Genomic DNA, 25,649 nt, shown 5'->3' on the forward strand with positions numbered 1-25,649 from the left:
CCGCGCAGGCGCGGGGCGGCGCTTCCGGCGCAGGCGGGTGACGTCGGGGAGGCGGGCCGGGCGCGCGGGGGTGACGTGGGCGGCCGCTGGGAGGGGGGAGGAGGGAGCACGTGCGAGGACTGGCAGCCGGGCCTGAGGGTCGGGGGTCATGGAGCCGTTCGGCTGGTACCCGCCGTCCGGGGCCTGGGCGCCCTGGGCGCCTCCTCCTCCTCCTCCTCATCATCCTCCTCCTCATCCTCCTCCTCCTGCTCCTCCTCGTCCTCCCGCCTGGGCCTTCCAGCCGGCCAGGGACTGGTCGTGGCCCCCCCGCCCCCCGCCAGGTACCGCGCATTCGGTCGGTCCTTCGGACTTGGCGCCGGAGCCCTCTCCAGCCGCCAGGCCGGGGGCTTCTGTCGGGGGTGGGGGGAGGAGCGCGGTTCCGTGGAGAGAGCGCGGGCTTGGGTTCCAATCCCGACGCGGCCCCTTCGCTGGGAGACCGTGGGCAAGTCACCTCTCTGGGCCTCGGTGACCTGGTCTGGAAAATGGGGAGTAGCTGTGAGGACCACCTGATCACCTTGTACCTCCCCCAGCGCTTAGAACTGTGCTCTGCACATAGTAAGCGCTTAACAAATACCAACATTGTTATTATTATTATTATTTCACTTCTCTGGGCCTCAGTGACCTCCTCTGTAAAAGGGGCATTAACTGTGGGACCACCTGATGATCCTGTACCCCCCTCCCCAGCGCTTAGAACGGTGCTCTGCACATAGGAAGCGCTTAACAAATACCAACATTATTATTATTATTATTTCACTTCTCTGGGCCTCAGTGACCTCCTCTGTAAAAGGGGGATTAACTGTGGGACCACCTGATGATCCTGCATCCCCCTCCCCAGCGTTTAGAACAGTGTTATGCACATTGTAAGCGCTTAAATGCCAACATTATTATTATTATTACTTCACTTCTCTGGGTCTCAGTGACCTCCTCTTTAAAAGGGGGATTAACTGTGGAATCACCTGATGATCCTGTACCCCCCTCCCCAGCGCTTAGAACAGTGCTCTGCACATTGTAAGCGCTTAACAAATACCAACATTATTATTATTATTACTTCTCTGGGCCTCAATGACCTCTATAAAAGGGGGATGAAGACTGTGAGCCTCACATGGGACAACCTGAGGACCCTGTCTCTCCCCCAGCGCTTACAACAGTGCTCTGCACATAGGAAGCGCTTAACAAATACCACCATTAGTATTATTATTAATCCCGCCTCGGCCACTTGTCGTCTGGGTGACTTTGGGCAAGTCACTTCACTTCTCTGGGCCTCAGTGACCTCATCTGGAAAATGGGGATGAAGACTGGGAGCCCCACGTGGGACAGCCTGATTACCTCGTATCACCCCCAGCATTTAGAACAGTGCTTGGCACATAGGAAGGGCTTAACAAATGCCATCATTATTATTACACTCCAGCCCCAGCCAGACCCCACTGCTTCTGCCCTCCTCCTCCAGCCAGGACGCTTTGATTTTTCTTTTCTTTTTGAGGGGGGTGGTAGTGGTTGTTTTGGTTTATACAGAAGGAACGTGTTGGCTTAGTGGCAAGAGAACGGGCTTGAGAGTCGGAGGACGTGGGTTCTAATCCTAGCTCTGCCACACGTCTGCTGTGTGACCTTGGGCAAGCCACTTCACTTCTCTGGGCCTTAAATTCCATCATCTGTAAAATGGGGATCGAGACTGGGAGCCCCACGCGGGACAGGGACTGTGTCCAACCTGACTGGCTTGTATAATAATAATTATTATGATTACCATGGTATTTCTTAAGTGCTTGCTGTGTGCCAAGCACTGTTCTAAGCATTGGGGGTGTTTACAAGTTAGTCAGGGTGGACACGGTCCCTGCCCCACATGGGGTTCACAGTCTCGCACTGTCCGTTTTACAGATGAGGGAACTGAGGCACAGAGAAGTAAAGCCCAGGGTCACACAGCAGACAGACGGCGGAGCTGGGATTAGAACCCACGACCCTCTGACTCCCAGGTTTGTGTTCTGTCCACTGTGTCACTGTTTCCTCCGTAACGATGAAGTTAGGGAGGCCCGGGACTGGTAACTCCTCCCCGGGAACTTGGCCGGACCAGAAGTTTGGACCAGTCCTCAGCGGAGGTCTCAGGTCAGAGGCCATGGTTCTTTAGGTCGCCCAGTCAACCCATCGCTGGTATTTATTGAGCACTTGCTATGTGCAGATCACTGTACTGAGCGCTTGGGAGGACTTCCTGTAGCTTTGGGGATCTTCTAGACTGAAAGCTCGTTATGGGAGGCAACGTTGAATGGTACATCGTACTCTTCCCAAGTCCGTAGTACACTGCTTTGCACACAGTAAGCGCTCAGTAAATATGATTGAGTGAATGGGGCGTTTGAGATCCATTCAGTGAATCACTAGTATTGATCGAGCGCTTACTTGTACTCTCCCGGGTGCTTAGTGCTCAGCAGAGAGCTAAGAACATGAATAACTAGGAAGAAGAAAGCTGATTCCCATGACCGGGAAGATTCCTCTCTAATTTGCAGGGTCTCTCACTGACATTTTCAGTGCATCTCACCTTGTTTTAAAATTTCCTCCACTCTGCCATGATCAACGTCTATCCCTCACGATCCCCTTTTATTTTAACCTCTGCTCATTCCTATCGTGCCAGTCTGGCTTTTCCAGTGCTGACTTGATTCCCTTTGCCTTCTCCCAACTGTCGACGTCCTTCCCAGTCCATACTTGAAACTTCTAATCCTACCCTCAACTGCTTCCTCTATGCCTTCAGAGATGTAATAATAATAATGATTGTGCTATTTGTTAAACGCTTACTAGCACTGTTCTAGGCACTGGGATAGATAGGAGGTAATCAAGTTGGACACAGCCCCTGTCCCACATGGGCCTCACAGTCTTCACCCCCATTTTACAGATGAGGTAACTGAGGCACGGAGAAGATAAGCGACTTGCCCAAGGTCGCACAGTAGATATGTGGCGGCGGCGGGATTTTGCTCTGACTCCCGGGCCCGTGCTCTTTCCACTAGGCCACGCTGCTTCTCAAAAAGTAACACACTGCCAGAACAGGGACTTGAACCCTGGGCCCTCTGATTGTAAATCTATCGACTGAGTTATCCGGGCTCTACTGACCATATTATTTTTATTGAAAACCCAAGTTATTTAGGCCTTCAGGTATGAGTGACTTCCCTTTCCCCATCTGCAGCTGTGAGGGTTAGGGGGTGGGAAGAGAAGGAGGAAGCGAAGAGGAAAGAAAGTATGGGATTGAAGGCCCCCCAGTCTTCTGGATGGTCAAGACTTTAAGGAAACTAAGACCCAGGAAATCTTACCAAGTAGAATTTAGATGAAAATAGTCCATGCTTTGATTTTTGTTTCTTATAGGTGGACAGTGTCATTTTCCCAAACAGCAGCAAAGGGATGAAATGGTGAACGTGGGTTTTAAAAATCACCCAGGAGGAAAACCAAAACAAAAGGTACTGAGTAAATACGATATTAAGAGATGGTTGCAATTAAGTGCCCGACTGTGTTCTATGGGGCTGGATTTCTGTTGGGCCTGGTTCAGAGCTTTGTATCTTTGGGATGTCCTATCATATTTGAGAATGGTAATAACCATTAGGAGAGTTGTTGCCTGCAGACTAAAATCCGCTATTTACTCATTCACTCATTGAGTCATATTTATTGAGGGCTTACTGTGTGCAAAGCACTGTACTACTACTAGTAATAATGGTATATATTAAGGGTTTATAAATTGCTGGGTCGGGTACAAGCAGGCCTTGTCCCACATGGGGTTCTCGGTCTCAATCTCCATTTTACAGATGAGGTAACAGGCCCAGGGAAGTGAAGTGATTTGCCCAAGGCCACACAGCAGACAAGTGGCAGAGCTGGGATTACAACCCATGACCTTCTGACTCTCAGGCCTGCTTCACGGCACTTGGGAGAGTGCAATACAACAATAAACAGACAAGTTCCCTCCCCACGGTGAGCTCACCGTCTGTCAGTGCCACTAGTTCTGGAGGCTCCTTAAAGTTCGCTTTTTATTTTTGCGTGAAAATCCTTCCCTGTCATTTAACGAATGGTTTCAGAGCAGCCGTTGAGTGCAGAGCCATGAAGTTGGTGTTGTGGAAGCGATACAGAGAAGCAGCGTGGCTCAGTGGCAAGAGCACGGGCTTAGGAGTCAGAGGTCACGGGTTCTAATCCCGGCTCCGCCACCTGTCAGCTGGGTGACTTGAGGCAAGTCTTGACTTCTCGGTGCCTCAGTTACCTCAGCGGTAAAATGGGGATGAAGACTGTGAGCCCCACGTGGGACAACCTGATTCCCTTGTATCTCCCCCAGCGCTTAGAACAGTGCTCGGCACATAGTAAGCGCTTAACAAATACCAACGTTATTATTATTAAAACACGATCCCTTCCCTCCGGGATCTTACAGGAGGCAGTTGAGTGGCAGCAGTTTCTTACTACAGAATATTGGGGAGTAGTTTATTGGCCAGGTTTCGGCCAACGTCTACCGTGGCCACCAGTATTCATGCAGTTTGTGAGCAGGGATCACATGAGCCAACTCTGTGGTATTGTACTGTACTCTTCTAAGCGCTCAGTGTAGTTCTCTGCACCTAGTAAGCACTCAAGAAAATACCAATGATTGATCGCTTTTGTCCGCATTGATTTACACTGGTTCCACTCCACTTTAAATATCCCCCCTTTGGACTGTTCCCCATTCCCCTGAACTAAGATATCTGTCAAAAGCAAATTATACTCAAGAGTTGGAGCAGCAAGGTGGCTCGGTGGATAGAGCATGGACCTGGGAGTCAGAAGGTTAAGGGTTCTAATCCCAGCTGCACCACGTCTGCGGTGTGACCTTGGACAAGTCACTTCACTTCTCTGCGCCTCAGTTACCTCCTCTGTAAAATGGGGATGAAGACTGTGAGCCCCATGTGGGACAGAGACTATGTCCAACCTGACTAACTTAAATCTACCCCGGTGCTTAGAACAGTGCTTGGCACATAGTAAGTGCTTAACAAGTACCGTAATTATCATTATAACTATCTGAGAGACTTCGGAAGGAGAGATGAGCCCACAGCCTGCAAGGCAGAGATATAATTTCTCACAAATCTACATGTGATTTTGCAAAAAGACCACTTTCTCTTTTAAATTGTAGGCTTTTGTAGCAGTCTAAAGTTTTACAACCAGGTATCTTGCTGAAGGGCTATCTTGAAACTTACCATTTTTTAGCTTCATTCTCTTTGAAATGCTTTTGAAAGTTTTTTTCCTCAAGCGTTTTTTCCATAAAAATTTTAAGTGTTCTCGAGAAGTAAAGTAAAACCATTGTTAATCTAGAAAATACTAAATTAATTGGCTTGCAATTTTCGTAGAAAAACATCATTTTTCCCCAAAGATATTTTTTAGGCGACTATTTACCGTGGCATTTTCTGAGAGAAAAAGTGAATATAAAAATGAGTGCCTTTTTTGTTTTTAACAGAAAAGAAAGGAGCCAGTTTTTACCCATTACTGTGATACGTGTGATCGTGGTTTTAAAAATCAGGATAAGTACGATGAGCATGTCTCGCAACACACAACGGTAAGTTTGGTTGATCCGTACACTTTCAGAATTGCTCTCTCTGAAATTGTTAATTTCATTTTTAAGCCTTAAATGTTGTCATGATGGGCGGAATGCCACTTACTGTTGAAGGGATGGGGGTAGTTCTTGGTTTGAGCGCTACACCAAATAAATGTGTTTTTTCAAAACCAAACCCTCAGACCAACCTCAACACCATGTTCCCAGCTTGTTAGAAAGTTTAGACAGGCTCCTTGGGGATGTGGGCTGGGAAAGTCAGACTTTCTAGATGTAACTAAATTATTTTCAGCGTTCAACCCAACCCCAGTAAGAGGAAAATGTTCACGATCTAAGTTGAGAAATAAACACTGTGTATTCCTACGATATGGTCCACTTCCAAAACGAGCATGCCATTGAGTGAATCATCGCTCTTACCAGCAGCGTTTTTTTATATGATTTTTTTCATTGAAACATCAAGATCATTTTACTGTGGCAAAAAAACTATTGAGCAATTGTGTGTATTGTGTTCATTTTTGCAGTGCACCGTCGATGGTTGTAATTTTATGGCACATGAAAAGGTGGTTCAGATTCATTGGAGAAATGTAAGTGTCCAAATTAATCCAAAACCTTTTCCTGTCTTTTGAAAGTAAAGTGGCATGTTTGATTTCCTTTGCCTCTCCCACGTTTAGAATGCATACGACTGCTGGCCGTCATCTTCCTGCCAGTACTACAGTGCGTCTAAGCTGAGGATGGGGGAGATGAGAAGCAGCTCGGGCTGGTGGATAGGACATGGGCCTGGGAGTCAGAAGGACCTGGGTTCTAACCCCAGCTCCGCCACTTGTCTGCTGTCTGACCTTGGGCAAGTCGTTTCACGTCTGGGTCTCAGTTACCTCATCTGTAAAATGGGAATTATGACTGTGATCCCCAAGTGGAACATGGACCGTGTCCAACCCCATTAGTTTGTATCAATCCATCAGTACTATTTAATGAGTGCTTACTATGAGCTGAGCTCTGTTTTAAGCACTTGGGAGAGCACAATACATATTAGCAGACACGTTCCCTGCCCATAATGAATATACCGTCTAGAGACCTTATCTACCCAACCGCTTACTAGAGTGCCTGGCATGCAGTAAGCGCTTAACAAATACCATTTAAAAATTGATTGTCTTTTTGGCTTACGCTTTGCTTCCGTGTTTCCCCAAAGTGACCCCTCCAACAAATTAACCAGGCCTATGGTAACCTTACCGCAAAATGACAGGATGGGAAATTGGAGCTAGTACCTGGTTTGAATGATAAGGCCGAGCATCCTTCCCCAAATGACATACCAAAGGATCTTTTCTCTCCTAGACTCACGCCCCTGGAACCAAGAGGATAAAGTTAGATACTCCAGAGGAGATTGCAAAATGGAGGGAAGAGAGGAGAAAGTGAGTAGAGAATTTGGAACCTATAAAATAAGCTCGTCTGATGTACTGAGGCTTGGTGCTTCAAGATGGTGATCTTCTCTGGGTGAATGGGTACAATTCATAATTTTTCAAAATCCTCATCAGATGGGCACCTAATGATCTCATCAGCCCCCTGCTTTTTGAACATGGCCAAGATCGATTTGGGAATATCAGTGTTTTGGGAGACATGCATGTGTAAAATGTACTTTAAATCCTCGTGCTTTTTTAATGTAAGATTTTTTATCCCTAGTTATACTGCCAGTAACTATTTAGGGATAGGTCAGAATAAGAAACATAGATATTGTTTCTGAAAGCCTCAGGATCCAATTGAGAGTTTATGGCTAGTAGATGCTGTTTGAGTTGTACTGTCTGGTGGTACCTGATGAGGACGTTTTTGACTCTCCTCTCTCCCAAGGCTTAGCAAAGTGCTCTCAATACAGAAAGCGCTTGTAAGATCATTGTGGACAAGAAACATGTCAACCAAGTTTGTTATATTGTACTCTTCCAAGTGCTTAGTGCAGTGCTTTGCACATGGTAAGCACTCAGTAAATATCACTGATTGATGGGTTAATAAATACTGTTACTATCTAGTGAAAAGAGCGCGAACCTGGGAGTCAGAGGATCCGGGTTCTAATCCAAGCTTTGCCACGTGTCTGCTGTGACCTTGGGCAAGTCACTTCCCTCCTCTGTGCCTCAGTTACCTTACCTGTAAAATGGGGGTTAACTACTACTGCTCCCTCCTTGGACTGTGAGCCTCATGTGGAACCGGGTCCATCCTGATTAACTTGTATCTACCCCAGCGCTTAGAACAGTGCTTGGCATGTAAAAACAAATACTGTTATCATTACTGTTATCACACATACATGTGCACAGACACACACCTGATTTTGCCCTGGGGCAGCCGGCTGCTGAGAGAAATGAGAGAGATTCAGCTGAGGTTGCTGGCACCCTACCTCTGCTAGTATTTAATCCTTTCAGTGTGATACAGTCGGCATAATCCTTACAAGGCCAGTGACCCGGGGCACTGAAAGTCTAGTGTTCCCGGGATCTGGGAAAGGACATCCTGCCCCAAATGACAGTATTCCAATAAAGCAGAGGGAACACTATTATTATTATTATTATTATTATTTTTGTAATCAAAAGGTTTGCCCCATAATCAATTGCTCCGTTTCCAGAGAAGAGAAAAAAAAAGTCTTTGTCCATTTTCCTTAATCCTTCTTTTTCTTCCTCATAGGCAAAGCGAGACTGGGCCATTGTGCTTTAATTAAAAATGCCACGGCTCAGCATTAGAAGGCCTTTCAGGTTTCGTGCCTGAAGTATTTCCTCTTAAGCGATTTTTTTTTTCCTATCCCAAATTGATTGCTTGGAAAGGTGATGCGTGATTGAAATGCCTGACCCGAAGGGGGCTAGGAAAGCATCGCCCGATTTGGCACCGGTTAAATACATAGGAAGGGTTGGCGGGTGAGACATGGGTGACCCCCACAGATTAAGAAATAGACCCTTTAAAGACCTCTCAGGGGTGTTCACTACCGCTCCAAGGACACGGTGAAGGACACGCTTTCTGCTGCAGCGGAAAACCGGGAGTGGGGATAGACCCTCGGGGCGCCCTGCCTTTGGGAAGGAGGGCGAGGGGCTCGCACCAGGCACTGCAAACCTGAAACATAAGGGCACAGAGGGGCCTAGTGGAAAGAGCACGGGCCTGGGGGTCCGAGGACATTGGTCTAATCCCAGCCCCGCTACTTGCTTGCAGTGTGACCTTGGGCGAGTCACTTCACTTCTCTGGGCCTCTGTTTTCTCCTCTGTAAATGGAGGTTCAATACCTGTCCTCTCTCCTATTTAGACTTGGAGCTCCATGAAGGACAGGGACTATATCCGACCTGATTCACTTGTACCTACCTTAGCGCTTAGAACAGTGCTCAGCACATAGTAAGCACTTAGCAAACAGCACTTAACAAATACCATAGTCATAATTGGGTTTTCTCCCCTTTGAGGACTAGAAGACCAGATTCCCTGGTTTGAAATTCATAGGATTCTTGCTGACAATACAGGCTCTAGATGAGGGTTTTTCCAAGGAGATTGCCTATATGGAAATGGACATGTTTTGGGAAGAGGATTTCTTCATTTCCTTTAATTTTTACAAAAAGATCTTTGAGGAAGCATTGCGGCCCTTCCTGGTCTAAATGCACTGTAATTAAAAGCCAGAGTTGCTTAGCTGGAAGAGGTCCAATGAGCTAGTGGTGATAGTTTGGAGACCCCTTGAAGAAAAATTCTTTTCTTCTGCAGGAATTTCCCGACGATGGCCAACATTGAGAAGAAAAAAGCATTACAGCTGGACAGAGAGCAGAGAGGAGAAGTGTTAACCACCACCCAGTTTGGGTAAGTGTTCTTTGGATCGAGCTACGGTATTTATCGAGCGCTTACGGTGTGCAGAGCACTGTACTATGCACGTGGCAGAGTACAATATAACAATAAGCAAGAGTCAGCAAGAGGGACCATGTCCCAGCTGGGTTGACCTCCACCAGTCCCACCTGCACTGCCTGGCCGTGGGGCCACGTACTCTAACAGACTCAACTTTTCCCCCAAAATTTAGGCTTTTTCTGCTGGTCAGATGGACATGCCCCTGTCCTGTATTTTCTGGAAAGCTTGGGAAATATGAGATGGCCCTGAGATTTCCTATTTTAAAATTCTAAAGGGTCTAGTCAGAAATATTCACAATATCTCGGTAAATTGGGTCTGTGTGTATTTTCAGCCAGTGGCATGTAAAATCGTTTAGTTCAGAAACTGGATTTTTAAAACCCGACAACGCTGCCGACTGAGCCAAATGGGTCCAAGCTTTGACTTCTGGTCAGTGTAGGAAGGGCAGCGATTGTGGGACGCTGCAGCGTATTTGCTTTGACGCATGATAAAGCCAGATAAAATTCACGAGGCCATGAATTAAGATTGAATTTGTCCTGGGGGTCAGGCCCGGGTTCCAGGCTAGTCGTAGACTCGGGCTGGATCGGCACGGGGCCGAGGATTTCGTGGGGAAGAGATGGGTCAGGTCTGAATCCGTCCAGTGCCAATCTAAAGTCGTCCGCCAACCCAGAACGTGTGGTGAGGGTCACACCCCAAATGGAGGCCGGGGCAGGGGGAGAGGGAGGATGGTTGGGTCCCCAGAATCAGTTGGTGCCTGCCCTGGGCTGCTCTTTTACTGTAATAATAATAATAATAATTGTGGTATTAGTTAAGCGCTTACTATATGCCAGGCGATTGATTTATTCATATTAATGTCTATCTCCCCCTCTAGACCGTAAGCTCGTGGTGGGCAGGGAATGTCTGTTGTTCTGTTGTATTCTCCCGAGCCCTCAGTACAGTGCTCTGCACACAGTAAGCGCTCGATAAATACAATCGACTGACTTTCTGACCTGCAGGAAGATGAAGGGGATGTGGCGACCGCCCCAAAACCAAGAGGCCAGAAACCGAAATGGGAAATTCAAGAAGAGGCAACATGCGCGTCGAGGTGGCGGTGGGCCCGCGGCAGGCGAAGCTGCGACCCCGGCCGTCCCCGGGGCGGGGAGGCCCGCCGGCCCGGACAGGACAGGAGGGGCCCTCGGAGCAGACGCGGAGGTGTACGGCAAGGACGTGGACCCCTTGGGGGTGTTGGCTAACAGTGACGCCGGTAAGATAGCAACAGCCCTTCCGGTGGCCTGGGGCTGCCTTCCAGCTTTAAAAATGGTTCTCGAACTAGCCAGCGGCTAGGTTTGAGGGCCGTTTTGTGCCAAGCACTGTCCCAGCACCGCAAGAGTGCCAAATTCCAGAGGTGCTCACGGTCTACACCAAATTAAATTGTGGCGACGGAGGGCTTTTTAGGATCCGTGCCTTTGGGGTCTCGAAGTTTCTCTGGAAGTCCCCCCTCCAAGACGCTCGGCCCCGATCCCCTCGTCCCCTCACCCGTGTCCCATCACACAGAGAAATGCCTGACGCCATCAGATTGGCCTCTGGAGAGCAGAAAGAAGCGGCGTCCAGAGCAGGTCACAAGAGCATACTGTTGCAGTGCCTCAGAGCCTGGAACCTTGAGCAAGGCGGGGTCTCAATAGCTAACATAGTAATAATAATTTTTGTGGTATTTGTTAAAGTAGTCAATCAATGGTATTTATAAAGCACGTACTATGTACCGAGTACCGTACTTAGCACTTGGGAGAGAACACTACAGCAGAATTAGCAGACACGTTTCCTGCTCATAACGAACTTACAGTCTAGAGGGGAAGGCAGATGTTAATAAAAGTATAATTTATAATATATAATTTAAAGATACGTACATAAGTGCTGTGGGGTTGCGGAGGGGTGAATATCGAATGTGCAAAGGTCACAGATCCAAGTGCGTAGATGACACAGAAGGGAAAGCAGACCGAGGAAAAGGGGCTTCATTGGGGAAGACCTCTTGGAGATGTGACCTTAATAATGCTTGGAAGGTCATTTATCTGTAGTACTGTCCCTCTCCCCCTCTGGACTTGTAAGTTTGACGTGGGCAGGGAATGTGTCGGTTATATTGTTATATTAAATTCTCCCAAACAGCACAGTGCTTTCCATACAGTAAGCCTCAATAAATACCAGTGATTGACTGATCGTACTAGGCACCTGGATGGCTGTCTTTCCTTGCAAAAGCTGAGGTTTTGGGGATCTGTCCCTTGATTGATTGATAAATACAATTGATTGAGTGCTTCCTGTGTACTGCAGAGCACTGTACCTGGCAGTTCCATCTGAGGAAAAAAGCAGCATGGGCATAGTGGATAGAACACGGGCCTGGGAGTCAGGAGGTCATGGGTTCTAATCCCGGCTCGGCCAAGTGCCTGCTCCGTCACCTCGGGCAAGTCACTTCATTTCTCTGGGCCTCATTTACCTCATCTGTAAAATGGGGATCAAGACTTTGAGCCCCACATAGGACAGGGACTGTGTCCAACTCATTCAGTCGTATTTATTGAGCACTTACCGTGTGCGGAGCACTGTACTAAGTGCTTGGAAAGTACAATTCGGCAACAAATAGAGACGATCCTTGCTCAGCAACGGGCTCACAGTCTAGAAGGGGATTTGCTTGTATCCACCCCAGCGCTTAATACAGTGCCTGGCACATAGTAAGCACTTAACAGATACCATCATCATTATTATTACTACTGGACTTGGGCATAGTAACTCTTGCTCTGCCTTTGGGCTTAACCCCTCCACAGTTACTGATCTCTGTTTCAAAAGAATAATAACTGGTATCTTTTAGTCGCTTATGATAACTATTATTATGGTATTGTTAAGCGCTTAGTAGTGCCAGGTACCATCTAAGCACTGGAGTAGATACAAGTGAATCAGGTTGGAGACAGTTTAACAGGGAGGGAGAACCGATATCTTCATCTCCCTTTTAAAGATGAGGAAACTGAGGCCCAGAGAAGCTGGGTGCCTTCTCCGTGGTCACCCAGCTGGCAGGTGGCAGAGCAGGGACCAGAAGACAGATTTCTCGACTCCCAGGCCCTTGCTCTTCCCTCTGGGCTCCAAAGCTTCTCTAAAGAACGGGCTGGGGAGAATCTAGCCAGATGGGAGAAGCGGGTGGACAACAGCGGAGACGTGGCTGCCTCAGCCAGGAGAGGGCATGATGTGTGCCCGCCTAAGGCCAGGGCCCCCTTTCCCAAGCCCAGCTGTGCTTCCCGTTGTCTGAGCAAAGGGAGGTGTTCGCCAAGGGCCCCGTGGTTCACGCCCTCGATGCCAGATCATCCCACGTTGCTTTCTTCAGAGTCGGACAAGGAGGAGAAGCCAGACGACACCATCATCCCCAAGGAAGTGACCTCAGCCCTAGGGTCCCTGATGGCCAGCTACGGCAGCGCCTCCGAATCAGACAGCGAGCCCGAGGGTGAGTTCTTGCAGGGGAGGGAGGCCTTCTCGAGTCCGCCATCTCCCACCTGCGATCCGTTCCCTTTCGCCCCCGACCCAACCCCCGTGTAGCCACCAGGCGCCATGCCATCGATCAACCAGGAGTCATCGCCGAGCAGTTGGCGAGCCCCGAACGAGGAGCTTGGGCGAGCACGCCGGAAGCCAGAGGCCATGGGCCTCGCGGCCAGGGGAGCTCAGCATCGAGGGACGGGGGCGGCCGGCCCACCAGACGGCCAGAAATGAAGACGAGGGAGGACGGGATAGATGGGGCAAGAGTGGGTCGGGGTGGAAGAGCTGGATAAATAGGGGACGGAGGACGGGCTGTTGTGTTGGAGAGGCTGGGGGGCTAGGAAAAGGGGAAGGGGAGGATTTGGGGGAGCTGGAGAGGACAAGGCGATGGGGAGGGGAGCAAAGAGTTCTGCAAACCTACAGACACAAAATAGCTTGCCCGACACTTTGAAGGGAAGTGTTTCTTTGTTAAGTGCTCCCAAAGGGCTTTCACATCTATTGTGTTTAACCTCGCAGCATGTCAATCCGTGGAATTTTTGAGCACTTACTGCATGCGGAGCACTGGACCGAGCCCTTCGGAGAGTAAAGTACAACAGAGCTGGTAGCCCCGATCCCTGTCCTCTAGGAGCGTACAGTCTAGTGGGGAGAGACAGACGTGAAAAGAAATTACATTTAGGAGAGAGGCAGGGTATAAAGAACAGTGGCGGAGCTGGGGTGGAATTTTACTGTGATCGTATTCATGTGGTTAGGGCATTCATTTGGGAGCTTCTTAGAAAACCATTAGGTTTCCAAATCTTAACTGCTATGACTTAACCTGACTTCTCAAGGATCTCCTACTGAAGGAAGGACTCCTCTTCCACCTCTCATTTTAAAAAGAACAGTGTTCACTTGTTGGGCATCGGCGCCACCAATAGCCTGATAAGAAAAGCAGGTCTTTCTTGAAACCTGCTGCTTTGAGTTTCTTTATCAGTTGCATTTCTAAGCGGTGATAGAGTGGAAAGCTCCTCAGGCTACTCAGTCCCACACCAACAGTGTGACTTGACCTGGGCGGGGCAGTGCTTTCTTCTTCTCTCCTCTTAGACCTCCAACATCTCCCCCCTGCCCCCCCATCTCCCTTTTGGGTTTGACCCGTTGTCAGCCAGAGGACCCCGAACACTGCGTCGGCTGCCCGTTGGTGCCCACCAGACCCCACGGTTGTTACTGTTATGATCGTTAAGATTATGGTACTTTTTAAAGCGCGGACTACGTTCCAGGCACTGAACTCAGCCCTGGGGTCGATACAAGCAAATCAGGTTGGACACAGTCCCCGTCCCATGGGGGCCTCACAGTCTCAATCCCCATTTGACAGATGAGGGAATTGAGGCCCCTAGAAATGAAGTGACTTGCCCAAGCTCACTCAGCAGACAAGCGGTGGAGCCGGGAATAGAAGCCAGGTCCTCTCGACTTCAGTGTCTGAGCTCTTTCCACTGTGCCACGCCACTTCTCTAACAAAAGTCATCTTTTTCTTCTCCGAGCAGTGGACTGGGAGCCGGCGGGCCACTCCCAGCCCGTCAGTCATATTTATTGAGTGCTTACAGTGTGCACAGCACTGTATTAAGTGCATGGGAGAATGCCGATGACAATAGAGCAGTCACATTCCCTGTCCACAACCAACTCACAGTGTAGAGGGGAGCTCACAGCCTAGAAGCCACCGACCTGTGGTCCCGGGACGCAGACCGGACGCGGGTTCTCCGAGCCCCGTTCGACTTCATTGGGCCGGCCGGCGGCCCCCTCTGCTACTGACCGTTATCGATCCGCTGCCGTGGAGCGCCACTGGCATTAATAAACAAGCGGGCTCTGTGCTGCCTGTGACTTCTGTATTTGCTTCTCATGACTTGTAACCACCTTGTGGAGCAGCGTGGCTTAGTGGAAGAGCCCAGGCCTGGGAGTCAGAGGACCTGGGTTCTCATCCTGGTTCCACCACATGCATGCTGTGTGACCTTGGGCAAGGCGCTTTCCTTCCTCTGTATCTCAGTTTCCTCATCCATAAAGTGGGGATTCAGTACCTGTTCTCCTCCTACCCAGATTGTGAGCCCTGTGTGGGACAGGCCCCGTGGACCTTGTATCTTCCCCAGTGCTTAGAACAGTGCTTGACACATAGCGCTTAACAAATACTAGTTAAGAAGCAGCATGGCTCAGTGGAAAGAGCCTGGGCTTGGAAATCAGAGGTCATGGGTTCTAATCCCAGCTCTACCAGTTGCTAGCTGTGTGACTTTGGGTAAGTCACTTCTCTGTGCCTCAGTTACCTCATCTGTAAAATGGGGATTTAAATTGTGAGCCCCACGTGGGACAATCTGATCACCCTGTATTCCCCTGGCGCTTAGAACAGTGCTTTGCACATAGTAAGCGCTTAAATACCACCATTATTATTTTTGGCAGGGGGCATGTCTTCCAGCTCTGTATTGTACTCTCCCGAGTGGTCAGTACAGAAGTCTACACACAGAAAGCGCTCGATATATTCCATTGATCGATTGCTGCTAAATAACTCCTGAAGCTGCGTGCCGGAGTGGGCAGGAGGTTAATTTTTACTGCCATGATTAACTATTGGGTTTTCACAACTTGGCACGGAATGCACTCATTTCTCTGTAGAGCCTGCAGGACCCTCAGAAACCAGGGGCCATTTGGCTCCGGTGTTAGAGCGACCTCGCAATAAGGAAACAAGGAACATTTAAGACGAAAGACAAGAGTCTCCTGGCACCAGGGCAGGGCCTGTACTGGGCAGGTGCCGCTACTTTATCGCCTATGGGGCATCGCTGTTGTAGGCTTGGACTCTGCTCAAGAGTTTTATTTCATTCTTTTGAAAGGTGCACCAGTGTTTTCAAAGTTACTAGGAGAAAAACACAGTCATAGAGACTGAAGGCGAACGGGGTCAGAATTTGGAATAGTTAACAGTGGGAGGGAAGAATTCCAAGCAGATCTGGGGGCAATGCTTAGTTGGGAGGCATCTTTCGACTCTCAGGGCGGACAGGACTCCTCACGCCTAGTCCGGTGCACTGCACACAGTAGGCGTGCGATATACTCCGCTGAGTGTACGAATAAATGACTTAGTTTATCTTTTTCCACTTAGAAACGCCCATCAAGACAGAAGCTTGTGGTCCAGGAGAAAATCAGACCTTCAGCCACATCCCACAGAGCCAGGAACCGGGGAGCGGGGAGTCTGCTAGAAACGGCCCCAGAGCTCAGCCGGAAAGCCGAAAGAAAAGCTGCGGCCCGAGGAGTCACGGGAAGCGGAAGGGCCCCAACCGGAAAACACCGGGCCCCGAGCCTCGCCGGCGCCGTCCGATGCTGCTGGAAATGGTAAGCGGTCGGCCCCGCTGGATGGAGCCGGCCGTCCGGCCAGCCTGTTAGCCACGAGGCCTGGGGGCTCTTTGTGAACGTGGGCCACAAACCACCCCAGTTTAGGCCAAACCACCCCAATTTAGACCCGTGACATCTTGAACAAATCCAGTCCCGGGAGCCACATCGGGATCGGGATCGAGATGCGAAGGGTGATTGGCTTGACTGGAACCATTTTTAATCCTTCATTGATGAAACCTCGTGCTTTTTTTTAATGGTATTTCTTAAGCGCTTTCTGTGTGCCAAGCACTGAGGTAGATCCAAGCTAATCAGGTTGGAAACAGTCCTTGTCCCATATGGGGCTCACAGCCTTAATGCCCAATGTACAGATGAGGGAACCTGGGCCTAGAGAAGTGCAGTGACTTGCCCAAAGTCACATGGCAGACAGGGGCAGAGTCAGGATTAGAACCCGGGTCCTTTGGCCTCCTGGGCCCCTGCTCTATCACTAGGCCACATTGCTTCTCATTTAGAAAAGCAATCTTCTAATAGGCCGGGGACGAACTTGATGGTTGCAGAACGTAGCCTGAATTATAGTGATCAGAACTAGAGCAAGGGTGTGGGGAAGTGCTGAGGAGGCTGCTGTTGTGACCTGATCCAGGGAGATCTGGGTTCTAATGGTGACTTTTCAAGAAAATGGGCCACCGGAGTGCAGATCTATTTTATTCAGGGTCAAAAGCCGACTTTACAGGCCAGACAACGCCTATGTAGTGACTGATTCGGCTCTTGTTTCTGTTTCACGTTTCAGCTCTTAGCAAAGGACATCCGGCATGAAAGAAATGTGATTCTACAGTGTGTCCGATACATCACCCAAAATGACTTCTTTGAGCTTCCCTCCAAGCCGGGGCCTCCCGGCAAAACCGAGAGCGGACAAGCCGCCGATGCTACCACGCGCCCGGCAACGGGTGACGCCGAGGGAGAAATTGGCGCCCGGGGACCTGACCTGCATCTGGTAGCCGCCGAATCTCCGCACTCAGCCGACAGCTGATCCACAGTCAGATTCCGTTAGAACGTTTGGAGCCGAGCTTCCTGAGTTGCGGGAATGTTTGATGACTCTGTGTACCGTCCAGTTGCACAAGGGAGTGGAATGAAGAACTGCAGAAATGCTCATGGGAACAGAAGATTTGACGTTTAGGGAGGAGGAGAAGAGTCAAGTGGCAAACGTCGCTAAGCACGACCTGGTGGTTCAGAAAATTAAAACAAAGGGTTGAGGAGAGGAATCGATTCCACCTCCCTCAAGTGGGAAACTAGGGGAACGGTGGGGATGAAATTGAGGAAGGAAAGAAGTCTTGCTAGTCAACCTGATTTTCTTCGAGAAGGAAATAACTTCTCATGGGTTAAATGTGTCAGTGTTAGCCGCCAGTACCAATAGAACAATACTGCAGCTCAGTGAAGGGAACACACTGTTGAAATCCTATGTAGACGTGATAGAGGTTTTGCTGCAGATTGAACCGAAATGCAGAGTTCGGCATTGGACTGTTGTTTTTTTTCCTGGTGAAAAAGCATGTAAGATGTGGTATTTAATGAGGTTCAACTCATTTTTTTTCCGCAAACGCGGAAAATAACGTAAGCTTCCCCCACTCCGAGTTGCAATTGATTCACTCCCCGTGAAGGCAGTCATTTTTTTCCTTTAAAAAAAATGTATTGTACAAATAAAAACCACCTTGTCCCCCATGCCTCTGAGATAGGATCTTTTTTTTTAATGTGCTTTTCCAATCTTCAGCAGTTCTGTAGCTACACACTTCAGGATCGGGGCAGGATGGCAGAAAGATTCTCTGTAAACTGTAAGTGGGTAAAGTTTAGAATAATTACGGTGTTTAAGTGCTTACTGTGTGCCAAGCACTGTATATACTAAGCGCCAGGGTAGATCAAGTTTGGCAAGTTGGACACCATCCCTGTTCTCCGTGGACCTTCCTGTCTAAGTTTATCTGGATTTTATAGAAGCAGCGTGGCTCAGTGGAAAGAGCCCGGGCTTGGGAGTCAGAGGTCATGAGTTTGAATCCCAGCTCAGCCACTTGTCAGCTGTGTGACTCTGGGCAAGTCACTTGAGGCAAGTCTCTGTGCCTCAGATACCTCATCTGTAAAATGGGGATTAAGACTGTGAGCCCCACGTGGGACAACCCTGATTCCCCTGTGTCTACCCCAGCGCTTAGAACAGTGTTCTGCACATAGTAAGCACTTAACAAATACCAACATTATTATTATTATATATTTATATATTATATATCAGAAGGGCCTGGATTCTAATCCCGACTCCACCATGTGTCTGCTACGTGACCTTGGGCAAGTCATTTAACTTCTCTAGGCTTCAGTTACCTCATCTCTCATCTTTAAGAGGGACTGTGTCCAATCTGATTAACTTGTATCTCTCCCAGCCCTTAGAACAGTGCTTGGCACATAGTAAGCGCTTAGCAAGTGCCGTGATGATTATTATTATTAGGAGCCTGTTGCCTTTTGGTCCTGCTTCCAGGACCCAGCGGTGACTCTAGTTCCATTTTTCAAAGCATGGACAGTGCTCTGCACACAGTAAACACTTAATAAATACCATTCACAAAATGGTTGTTAATGCTAACGTCCTCCTTCTCCACTGGATGTTAATCGGACCCCTTACTATTGCCTTATCAAAGCTTTTCAGCCTAAACAGTGTGGGGGGTAGGGAGGGTTTGATTGATTGGTGTGGGAAAGGGCCTGTTTCTGATCTAATTATTTTGTACCCACCCCGGCATTTAGTACATGGCTTGGCATATAGCAAGCCCTTAACACCACAATTATGCCTTCGGTCAGGTTTTCTGTCTTCTAAGTTGTCCCCTCAGCTTTTCGTTCTTGCATTTCACTTTCCCGTTTTAATTTTTGCAGCCGCAAAACACGGTGAGCTATACCTCCTCCTTCAGGGCAAGGAAGATCATACCAGGGAGAATCACTTAAGACTGATCACCCAAGGGAAAGTAGCATTAACTTACCCACATGGTTTAGACCCCGTAGCTATGACTTCTTTTCTCATTCTAAAAATGTAAGAGGAGGTTGCATCCAGGAGAGGAAACATTGATCCGATGACTGTGATCTAAGTTAAAAGGATCAATCCTCAGTCCATTACAAAAGTAGAACTGCAGACACAGAGAGACCAATAGTATTTTGACCCAGTTTGAGTTTATCATGTAGATCCATCTTCTTTAGCTCCATAAATAGTGTAGCCCAATGCAGTTCACTGGTGACAAACAGAACATCCAGCCATACAGTTGGGAAAGTAAAAAGGAAAGAGGGCAGGGAATATGCCTGTTTATTATTGTATTGTACTCTCCCAAGCGCTTAGTACAGTTCTCTGCACATAGTAAGTGCTCAATAAATGCAACTGAATGAGAGAGAGATTTCCTGATCTGGTGTGGAAATGCACCTGAGAGCTAGAAGTTAGGATTTGAAATAATAGCCCTGGGAGTTTGAGAAGCACAACTGGAACCATTTTCTGGTTTGAATCCTTGACTTAATTAACAACAAGCTACCAACATATTTTAGAAAGCTGGGAATTCAATTTATTGAAAAAAATCCAGGCTTTGCAAGATCACAAGATTTTGGCTCCAATTACAGGCTAGCATGAAACAGATACAATTTCTGAATATAGATTTCTGGGCAGCTGACAATAAATGGAGATTTCTTTTCACTAGATATGCAAATTTCTCTGCAAAGGATATGCATTTTTCTGGCCAGATTTATTTCTTTCTGTCTCCCCCCCCCACCCCCCACACTGTATAGGCTGAAAAGCTTTGACAAGGCAATAGTAAGGGGTCCGATTTACATCCAGTGGAGGAGGACATGAGCATTAACAACCATTTTGTGAATCTGGGTCACCTGGAAAAATACTGAATATACCTGGAAAAGCACTGGAACCAATCACCAAAAAAAAATCAATGGGCAGACACAGAAGCCCACAGGAGACGGGGTGATAATCAACATAGCTTTACATAAACAAATCTTATCAGATGAATCTAATTTCCTTTTAGGGCAGGGTGACAGGCTCGGTAGATCAGGGGAAGGAATCAGCACCATCCGTCCTGACTTCAGTCAGGTGCCCGATGCCGTCCTGCCTGAAATAGCTTCAACAGTTTAGAATTCTGCCAGTCAGTGGCTACAAGTGGAAAACTCACATGCAAAGGACAGGCCTGGGACTCTTCGAATCTCTTCTCTGTGACCCCTACACTAGGATGGGCAGCATTTGGGAGACAGGATTAGAATTCAATTTAGGGGGGAGAAATGGTTTAGAATATAGGCTGACATTTTGAAGAGGTAAATGTGGGATACTCATCAAACGATCAGTAGTATTTGTTGAGTGCCTACTCTGTGCAGATTGGAAGCTCCTTGAAGGCAGGGATCATAAGTACCAACTTTACTGTATTGTAGTCTTCCAAGACACAGTACCGTCCTCTGCACACAGTAGACAATAAATACCAGGAGTGTAGCAGCTATCCTTCCATTCAACTCTGGGGATGGGGTGGGAGGAAACATATAGGTTGGGGAAACAACTGAGTACATAAAACAATATATGCAATATATGGGGGTATATATATGTAAAGGAATTATATAAATAAGTTCTATGGAAAGGGAAGGCATAAAGGTGAAGTGTTTAGGGGGAAGTGTAAAAATCAGCAAGACTTGGCCACAGCGTGGAACCAAGGTATGAAGAAATCAGTTAATTTAGTGACAATGCTAAGGTTATGTGAACGGGCTGAGGTGCAGTGTGGCCTAGTAGGAAAAGCATGGCACTTGGGAATCGGGGACTTGGGTTCTAATCCCCCTTGCACCACTTGCCTACTGGGTGACCTTGGGCAAATCACTTACCTGGGCCTCAGTCTCCTCATTGGTAAAATAGGGTTTAAATACCTGCTCTCCCTCCCCCAGTTAGACCGTGAACCCCAGTGGGACCACGACTTCATCTGAACTCCTATTCAGTCCTAACTAACCCAGGACTGAGTACAGTGCTGGGCTCATAGTATGCGCTTAACAAATATTACAATGATTCCTGAGGAAGAAGATGAGGCCTTCTCTCAGAAAGGGGGTGAAGAAGGGGTGATCAAACCCCTTAGGTTGATGATCCTACAAAACCTACTGCCTCCGTCCCTGCCTCCTGGCTTCACGACTGAGAATGACCCCAGCCCCCAGCCTCCAGTTCTAAAAGCAGAGCCCATTGGAAAGCTCTGACTCCATCGACCAGAAGAAGGAAGATGGGATCGATTAGTGTCTAAGAGCACAGCAAGTGACAAACAATGGCATCTCCCCCCTGGCGGCTTCAGACAATTTAAAGTTCCTTTTTTTTTCTCCTGGGCCCGGCTGATTTTTTTTTCCCAGTGCTTCTTTGGTTGGGCGTTTCCAAGATGTATCCGATTTCAGTTTACAAACGGACCTGTGTTTCTAGCAAACAATACTGGTTACTGTCTGACGCGGGGCTTCGGTGACGTTGGGTAACGGCTACCTCAGAGAGAGGGCAGACTGAATTAAGATGAAGCAAGTTTAGCTTCTACTCTGTACCCCAATGACTCTCCAGCTTTGTTTTTTGAAAAATCAGCCCCTCCTCTAATCCCCTCCCAATTCACTCAGACATAAACACATACAGACACACATTTTCTTGGGGTGGAAGCAAAGATCTTGAGGCTTAAAAGGAGTGTCTTATGAGATGGGATAGGTTGTGGGCCAAAGGGAAAGAAAACTGTCTATCCTTTGAGCCACTTTGAAATGCCCCCGCCCTGCACAAGGGGCTGGGCCAGGGGTTCGTTTCTCTTCTTGACTGAGGGAGAAACCTTTGGCTCTAGACCTACGAGGTGAGATTTTGGGAATTGGCCTGAAGGCATTGGCAGTTTTGAGTTCCAGGTTTTGTGCAACGTGACCATCTTGAGCTGGGTGACTTCCTACCTGGCCAGCAAGTCAGTCGGTCAATGGTATTTACTGAGCGCTTGCTGTGTGCAGAGCACTGTATTAAGTGCTTGGGAGAGTGCAAAGAACAGAGTTGGTAGGCACGATCCCAGCCCACGAAGACCTTACCATTTAGAATGGGAGGCAGACATTAAGATAAATAAAATTATGGATTTGGACATAAGTGCTGTGGGGCTGGGTGGGGGGATGAATAAAGGGAGCGAGTCGGGGCGACACAGCAAGGTGGACACCTGGAGAATAAAGACAACCAGAAGCCACACACCACAGTGGACAGTGGCCTGATTATCTTGTATCTTTCCCAGGGTTTAGCACAGTGCCTGCCACATAATAAGCGCTTAACAAATATCCTGAAAACAAATATTCATCTGCAAATCACAGGGACGACCTGACATTTGGTTATCAACTCTTTCCTGGCCAGATGGTGGCTTTTTTTTTTAACCCATGAGGCTGTTCTCCTCTGCAGCTGAGTGTGAATAGAATGACCCCTTTGACCTAAGGGGGAAAAGTGACTTTAATTTCCTTTCCATCTGTTTGGAAGGCCACGTGTCTTTCTGTAGTCCGTGGCAGGCTCTTTGCAGCTTGCACCGCGGATTCCCACTCCCCCCGCGGTGATCTCACATGGCAACCGTTAGGCTGGACGGAGATAGGATGATGGTGCGGTCATCTTGGCTCCAAGTGGGGCAGCTTGAAGCGCTCCGCAGCCAAAGACAACACAGCGTGGGCGCAACACAGCGTGGGCGCGGCCGATGGCCGGGGAGGGAACCGGGCCTTGCTGGCCCAGCTGACCTTTGCCCATGTCTGCCCTCGCTTGCTCGGTTGCTTTTCCCTTACTATGATTTGCCTTGCTTATGATTGAAGGAGGGGGCTTGCAAACTCGATCTTGATCCCAAAGTCCCTGCTCCTGGCTGCTCCTACTCTCTGACCTTCCATCACCTCCGAGAAGCCCCCTGTGGGGACCGCCAATTGACAGATTGACAGTTGCTCTCCAGGGGTGCTGTCTAGATTCTGGAGATTGAACTGACCACCCCTGCAAGGACGAGGCTGAAATGTTTTCTGAGTGCAGTTCCTAAGGTGATATCAGGATCCTAAGGCTAGCGTGAAGACAGGACTGTCAATCCTGGGGGGCTTTATTGAGTGCTAGCTGCGTTGCCATTGCCGAGGACTGTACTACTTGCTTGAGAGAATGAGAGAGGGCAAGTGGAGATGATCCCTGCCCTCAAAGGAGCTGATCGCCTAGGGGGATAATTGAGGTACCTGTTGCGCACTTGTGCTAAGCACTAAGGTAGATATGTAATAATCGGGTTAGACAAAGTTCCTGGCCCATGTGGGCCTCAGTCTAAGGGGGAGGGAGAATAGGTTTCAAATCCCCAATTTACATACCAGAGTGACCTAGCTGAGACAAGTGGCCCTAGGCAGATTTGGGACAAAAACAGCCAACTTTTTTTTTTTCTTTAGCGGTAGGTGTTAAGCAATTACTATGTGCTAAGCTCTGTTCTAAGTGCTGGGGTAGATACAAGCTAACCAGAATGGACCGGTCTCTGCCCTACATGGGACTCACAATCTTATCGCCATTTTTCGGGTGAAATAGCTGAGGCACCAAGAAGTTAAATGACTTGCCCAAGGTCACCCAGCAGAGAAATGGTAGAGCCGGGATTAGAATGCAGGGCCCGCTCCCTCTCTCTCGCCCAAAGTCAATGCAGATGGTTTCCATGGCCCAGTCCTCCGTCATTGACGATATTCTTTCAGGAGGCCTCCCTACTCAACCACCCAGTGATGAGCCCCGAAAGCCCCCCGTGCTTGCCCCCGGTCTTCGGCTCCTCTGGCTTACCTTGCCCCTGGAAGGGAGGGTCCGATCGAGCCCCCTTGTTGGACAGGTCCGCGACGGGAAGGAGAAATCCTGGAATCCAAACAAAGAGCAAGGCATCAGGAGGCTTGCAGAGAAAAGTTTCATTCTTTCAATCTGGATCCAATAAATAGTTCATACGTAGCTCGGTCTGATCTGGATCCAAATTCTGGGTCAAGAAATGGGGATTACTGAGATTTTTCCATGACATCCTTCTATTTATTGGGTTTTCTGCAGCATCTGGGATTTGAAACGTGTACCGCGTCCACTATAGCCAGTTATTCTTCACGATACCCTCCGAGGGAAAGGCTTTTACTTTTCTTTTTAGAGGTATTTTTTTATGGTATCTGTTAAGCACTTACTATATGTCAAGCATTGTTTTAAGCGCAGGGGCAGATGCAAGTAAATCAGGCTGGATACAGTTCCTGTCCCCACATGGGTCTCACAGTCTAAGCAGGTATTCAATCCCCATTCTGCTGCTGAGGAAACCGAGGCCCAGAGACGTAAAGTGCCTTGCACAAGGTCTCACAGCACACAAGTGGTGAAGTCAGGATTAGATGCCAGTCCTCTGGCTCCCAGACCCATGCTTTATCCACTAGGCCATAATGCTTCCCTCTTTGATGACAGGAATGATGATAATAACAACAATAATAACAAATAACAACCACATTCATTAAGTATTTACAATGTGTCAAGCATTGGGGTCATCAGATAGAACCCAGTCCCCACCTCCTAAGGAGCTTATGGTCTGAAGGGGAGGGAGAACAGGAGGGAGAAGCAGGGAGGTCTAGTGGACGGAGCATGCGCCTGGAAGATGAGAAGGGCCGAGGTTCTAATCTAACCGACCCTATTCTCTTGTATTCTCCCAAGCCCTTAGTACAGTGCTCTGCACACAGTAAGCACTCAATAAATGCAATTGCTTGATTTAATCCCCATTTTACCAATGAGAAAACTGAGGCTCAGGGAAGTAGAGTAACTTGCCCGAAGTCACCCGGCAGGCAGGTGGCAGAGCCGGGATTAGAACCCAGTAGGCCATGCTGCCTCTCCGTCCTGCGTTTTGGGGGTGACCTCACCCCTGTCCTATCCCAGCTCTATCCTCCTCGAGGGCGGTGTCAGGGGAGTACTCGGGATCCAGGCAGGGTGGTAGGGGGTGCCTGGGGAGAAGCAGAGCCCCGAGAGACGGCCAGCCTCCAATCAACCCCTCGGCTCAGGTCCACGTTCCTGTACAGATGACGACAGGTCCGACCCGGGTGTCCTGACTCCCGGGTCTGGGTTCCTTCTCCGGAGCCAGGTCCAAGCTGTCACGTGAAACACCGGAGAACCATCATTATTCATTCATCAGGTGTCCTCGCCCAGGCTGCTACTTTCTTTTTAATTGGCTTTCAGACGGGCCTCCGATAACGCAAGAGTTCCCTCCCCTTTGGCCTTCCCTGGAGTGGGCAGAAATTCGGCTAATTAATTGTTAGTCAAAGGTGAGCTTCTCTGTGCCCTTAGGAGCAGCTGCTATGGTGTAATTGGGTTGTGATATTTGGTTCTGAGGAGTGCCGGGGAGAGCTGATTCTAAAGGTTTCCAAGAAATGTGACAGTAAGCTCTGGTGTTATCTTCCTCTGGTATGGTATTTGTTAA

General features: G+C 48.6%; 1 protein-coding gene and 1 long non-coding RNA gene across 4 annotated transcripts in view; one reads left to right on the forward strand and one right to left on the reverse strand.

The window, feature by feature from the left end:
* The first annotated feature begins 97 nt into the window (after nt 1–97).
* Nucleotides 98–17,934, forward strand: NUFIP1 (nuclear FMR1 interacting protein 1). The gene is made up of 10 exons (XM_007668651.3): nt 98–320; nt 3,379–3,470; nt 5,471–5,569; nt 6,085–6,147; nt 6,893–6,969; nt 9,271–9,363; nt 10,398–10,645; nt 12,743–12,859; nt 15,995–16,224; nt 17,009–17,934. The coding sequence occupies exons 1-10, from the start codon at nt 149–151 to the stop codon at nt 17,246–17,248; spliced, it is 1,431 nt and encodes a 476-aa protein (XP_007666841.2). The 5' UTR covers nt 98–148; the 3' UTR covers nt 17,249–17,934.
* A 7-nt stretch (nt 17,935–17,941) lies between these two features.
* The window catches only part of LOC114805854, a 30,379-nt gene continuing 22,671 nt past the window's right edge, over nt 17,942–25,649 (reverse strand). The window contains exons 3-5 of one of the 3 annotated variants that reach the window (XR_005661163.1): nt 24,008–24,076; nt 19,221–19,321; nt 17,942–18,042 (exon numbers count right to left, since the gene is read on the reverse strand). This is a non-coding gene — a long non-coding RNA (uncharacterized LOC114805854). The other 2 variants (XR_005661164.1, XR_005661165.1) reach the window with 2 other exon arrangements.

Source organism: Ornithorhynchus anatinus, chromosome 20 (assembly GCF_004115215.2).
Source record: "Ornithorhynchus anatinus isolate Pmale09 chromosome 20, mOrnAna1.pri.v4, whole genome shotgun sequence".
Taxonomy (NCBI): domain Eukaryota; kingdom Metazoa; phylum Chordata; class Mammalia; order Monotremata; family Ornithorhynchidae; genus Ornithorhynchus; species Ornithorhynchus anatinus.

Bases quoted from the DNA above. Each gene is read 5' to 3' on its own strand.
- NUFIP1 (XM_007668651.3), top strand. From the start codon at position 149: ATGGAGCCGTTCGGCTGGTACCCGCCGTCCGGGGCCTGGGCGCCCTGG. The intron at 321-3,378 runs GTACCGCGCATT...TGTTTCTTATAG, and splicing joins GCCCCCCCGCCCCCCGCCAG to GTGGACAGTGTCATTTTCCC. The intron at 9,364-10,397 runs GTAAGTGTTCTT...TCTGACCTGCAG, and splicing joins TTAACCACCACCCAGTTTGG to GAAGATGAAGGGGATGTGGC.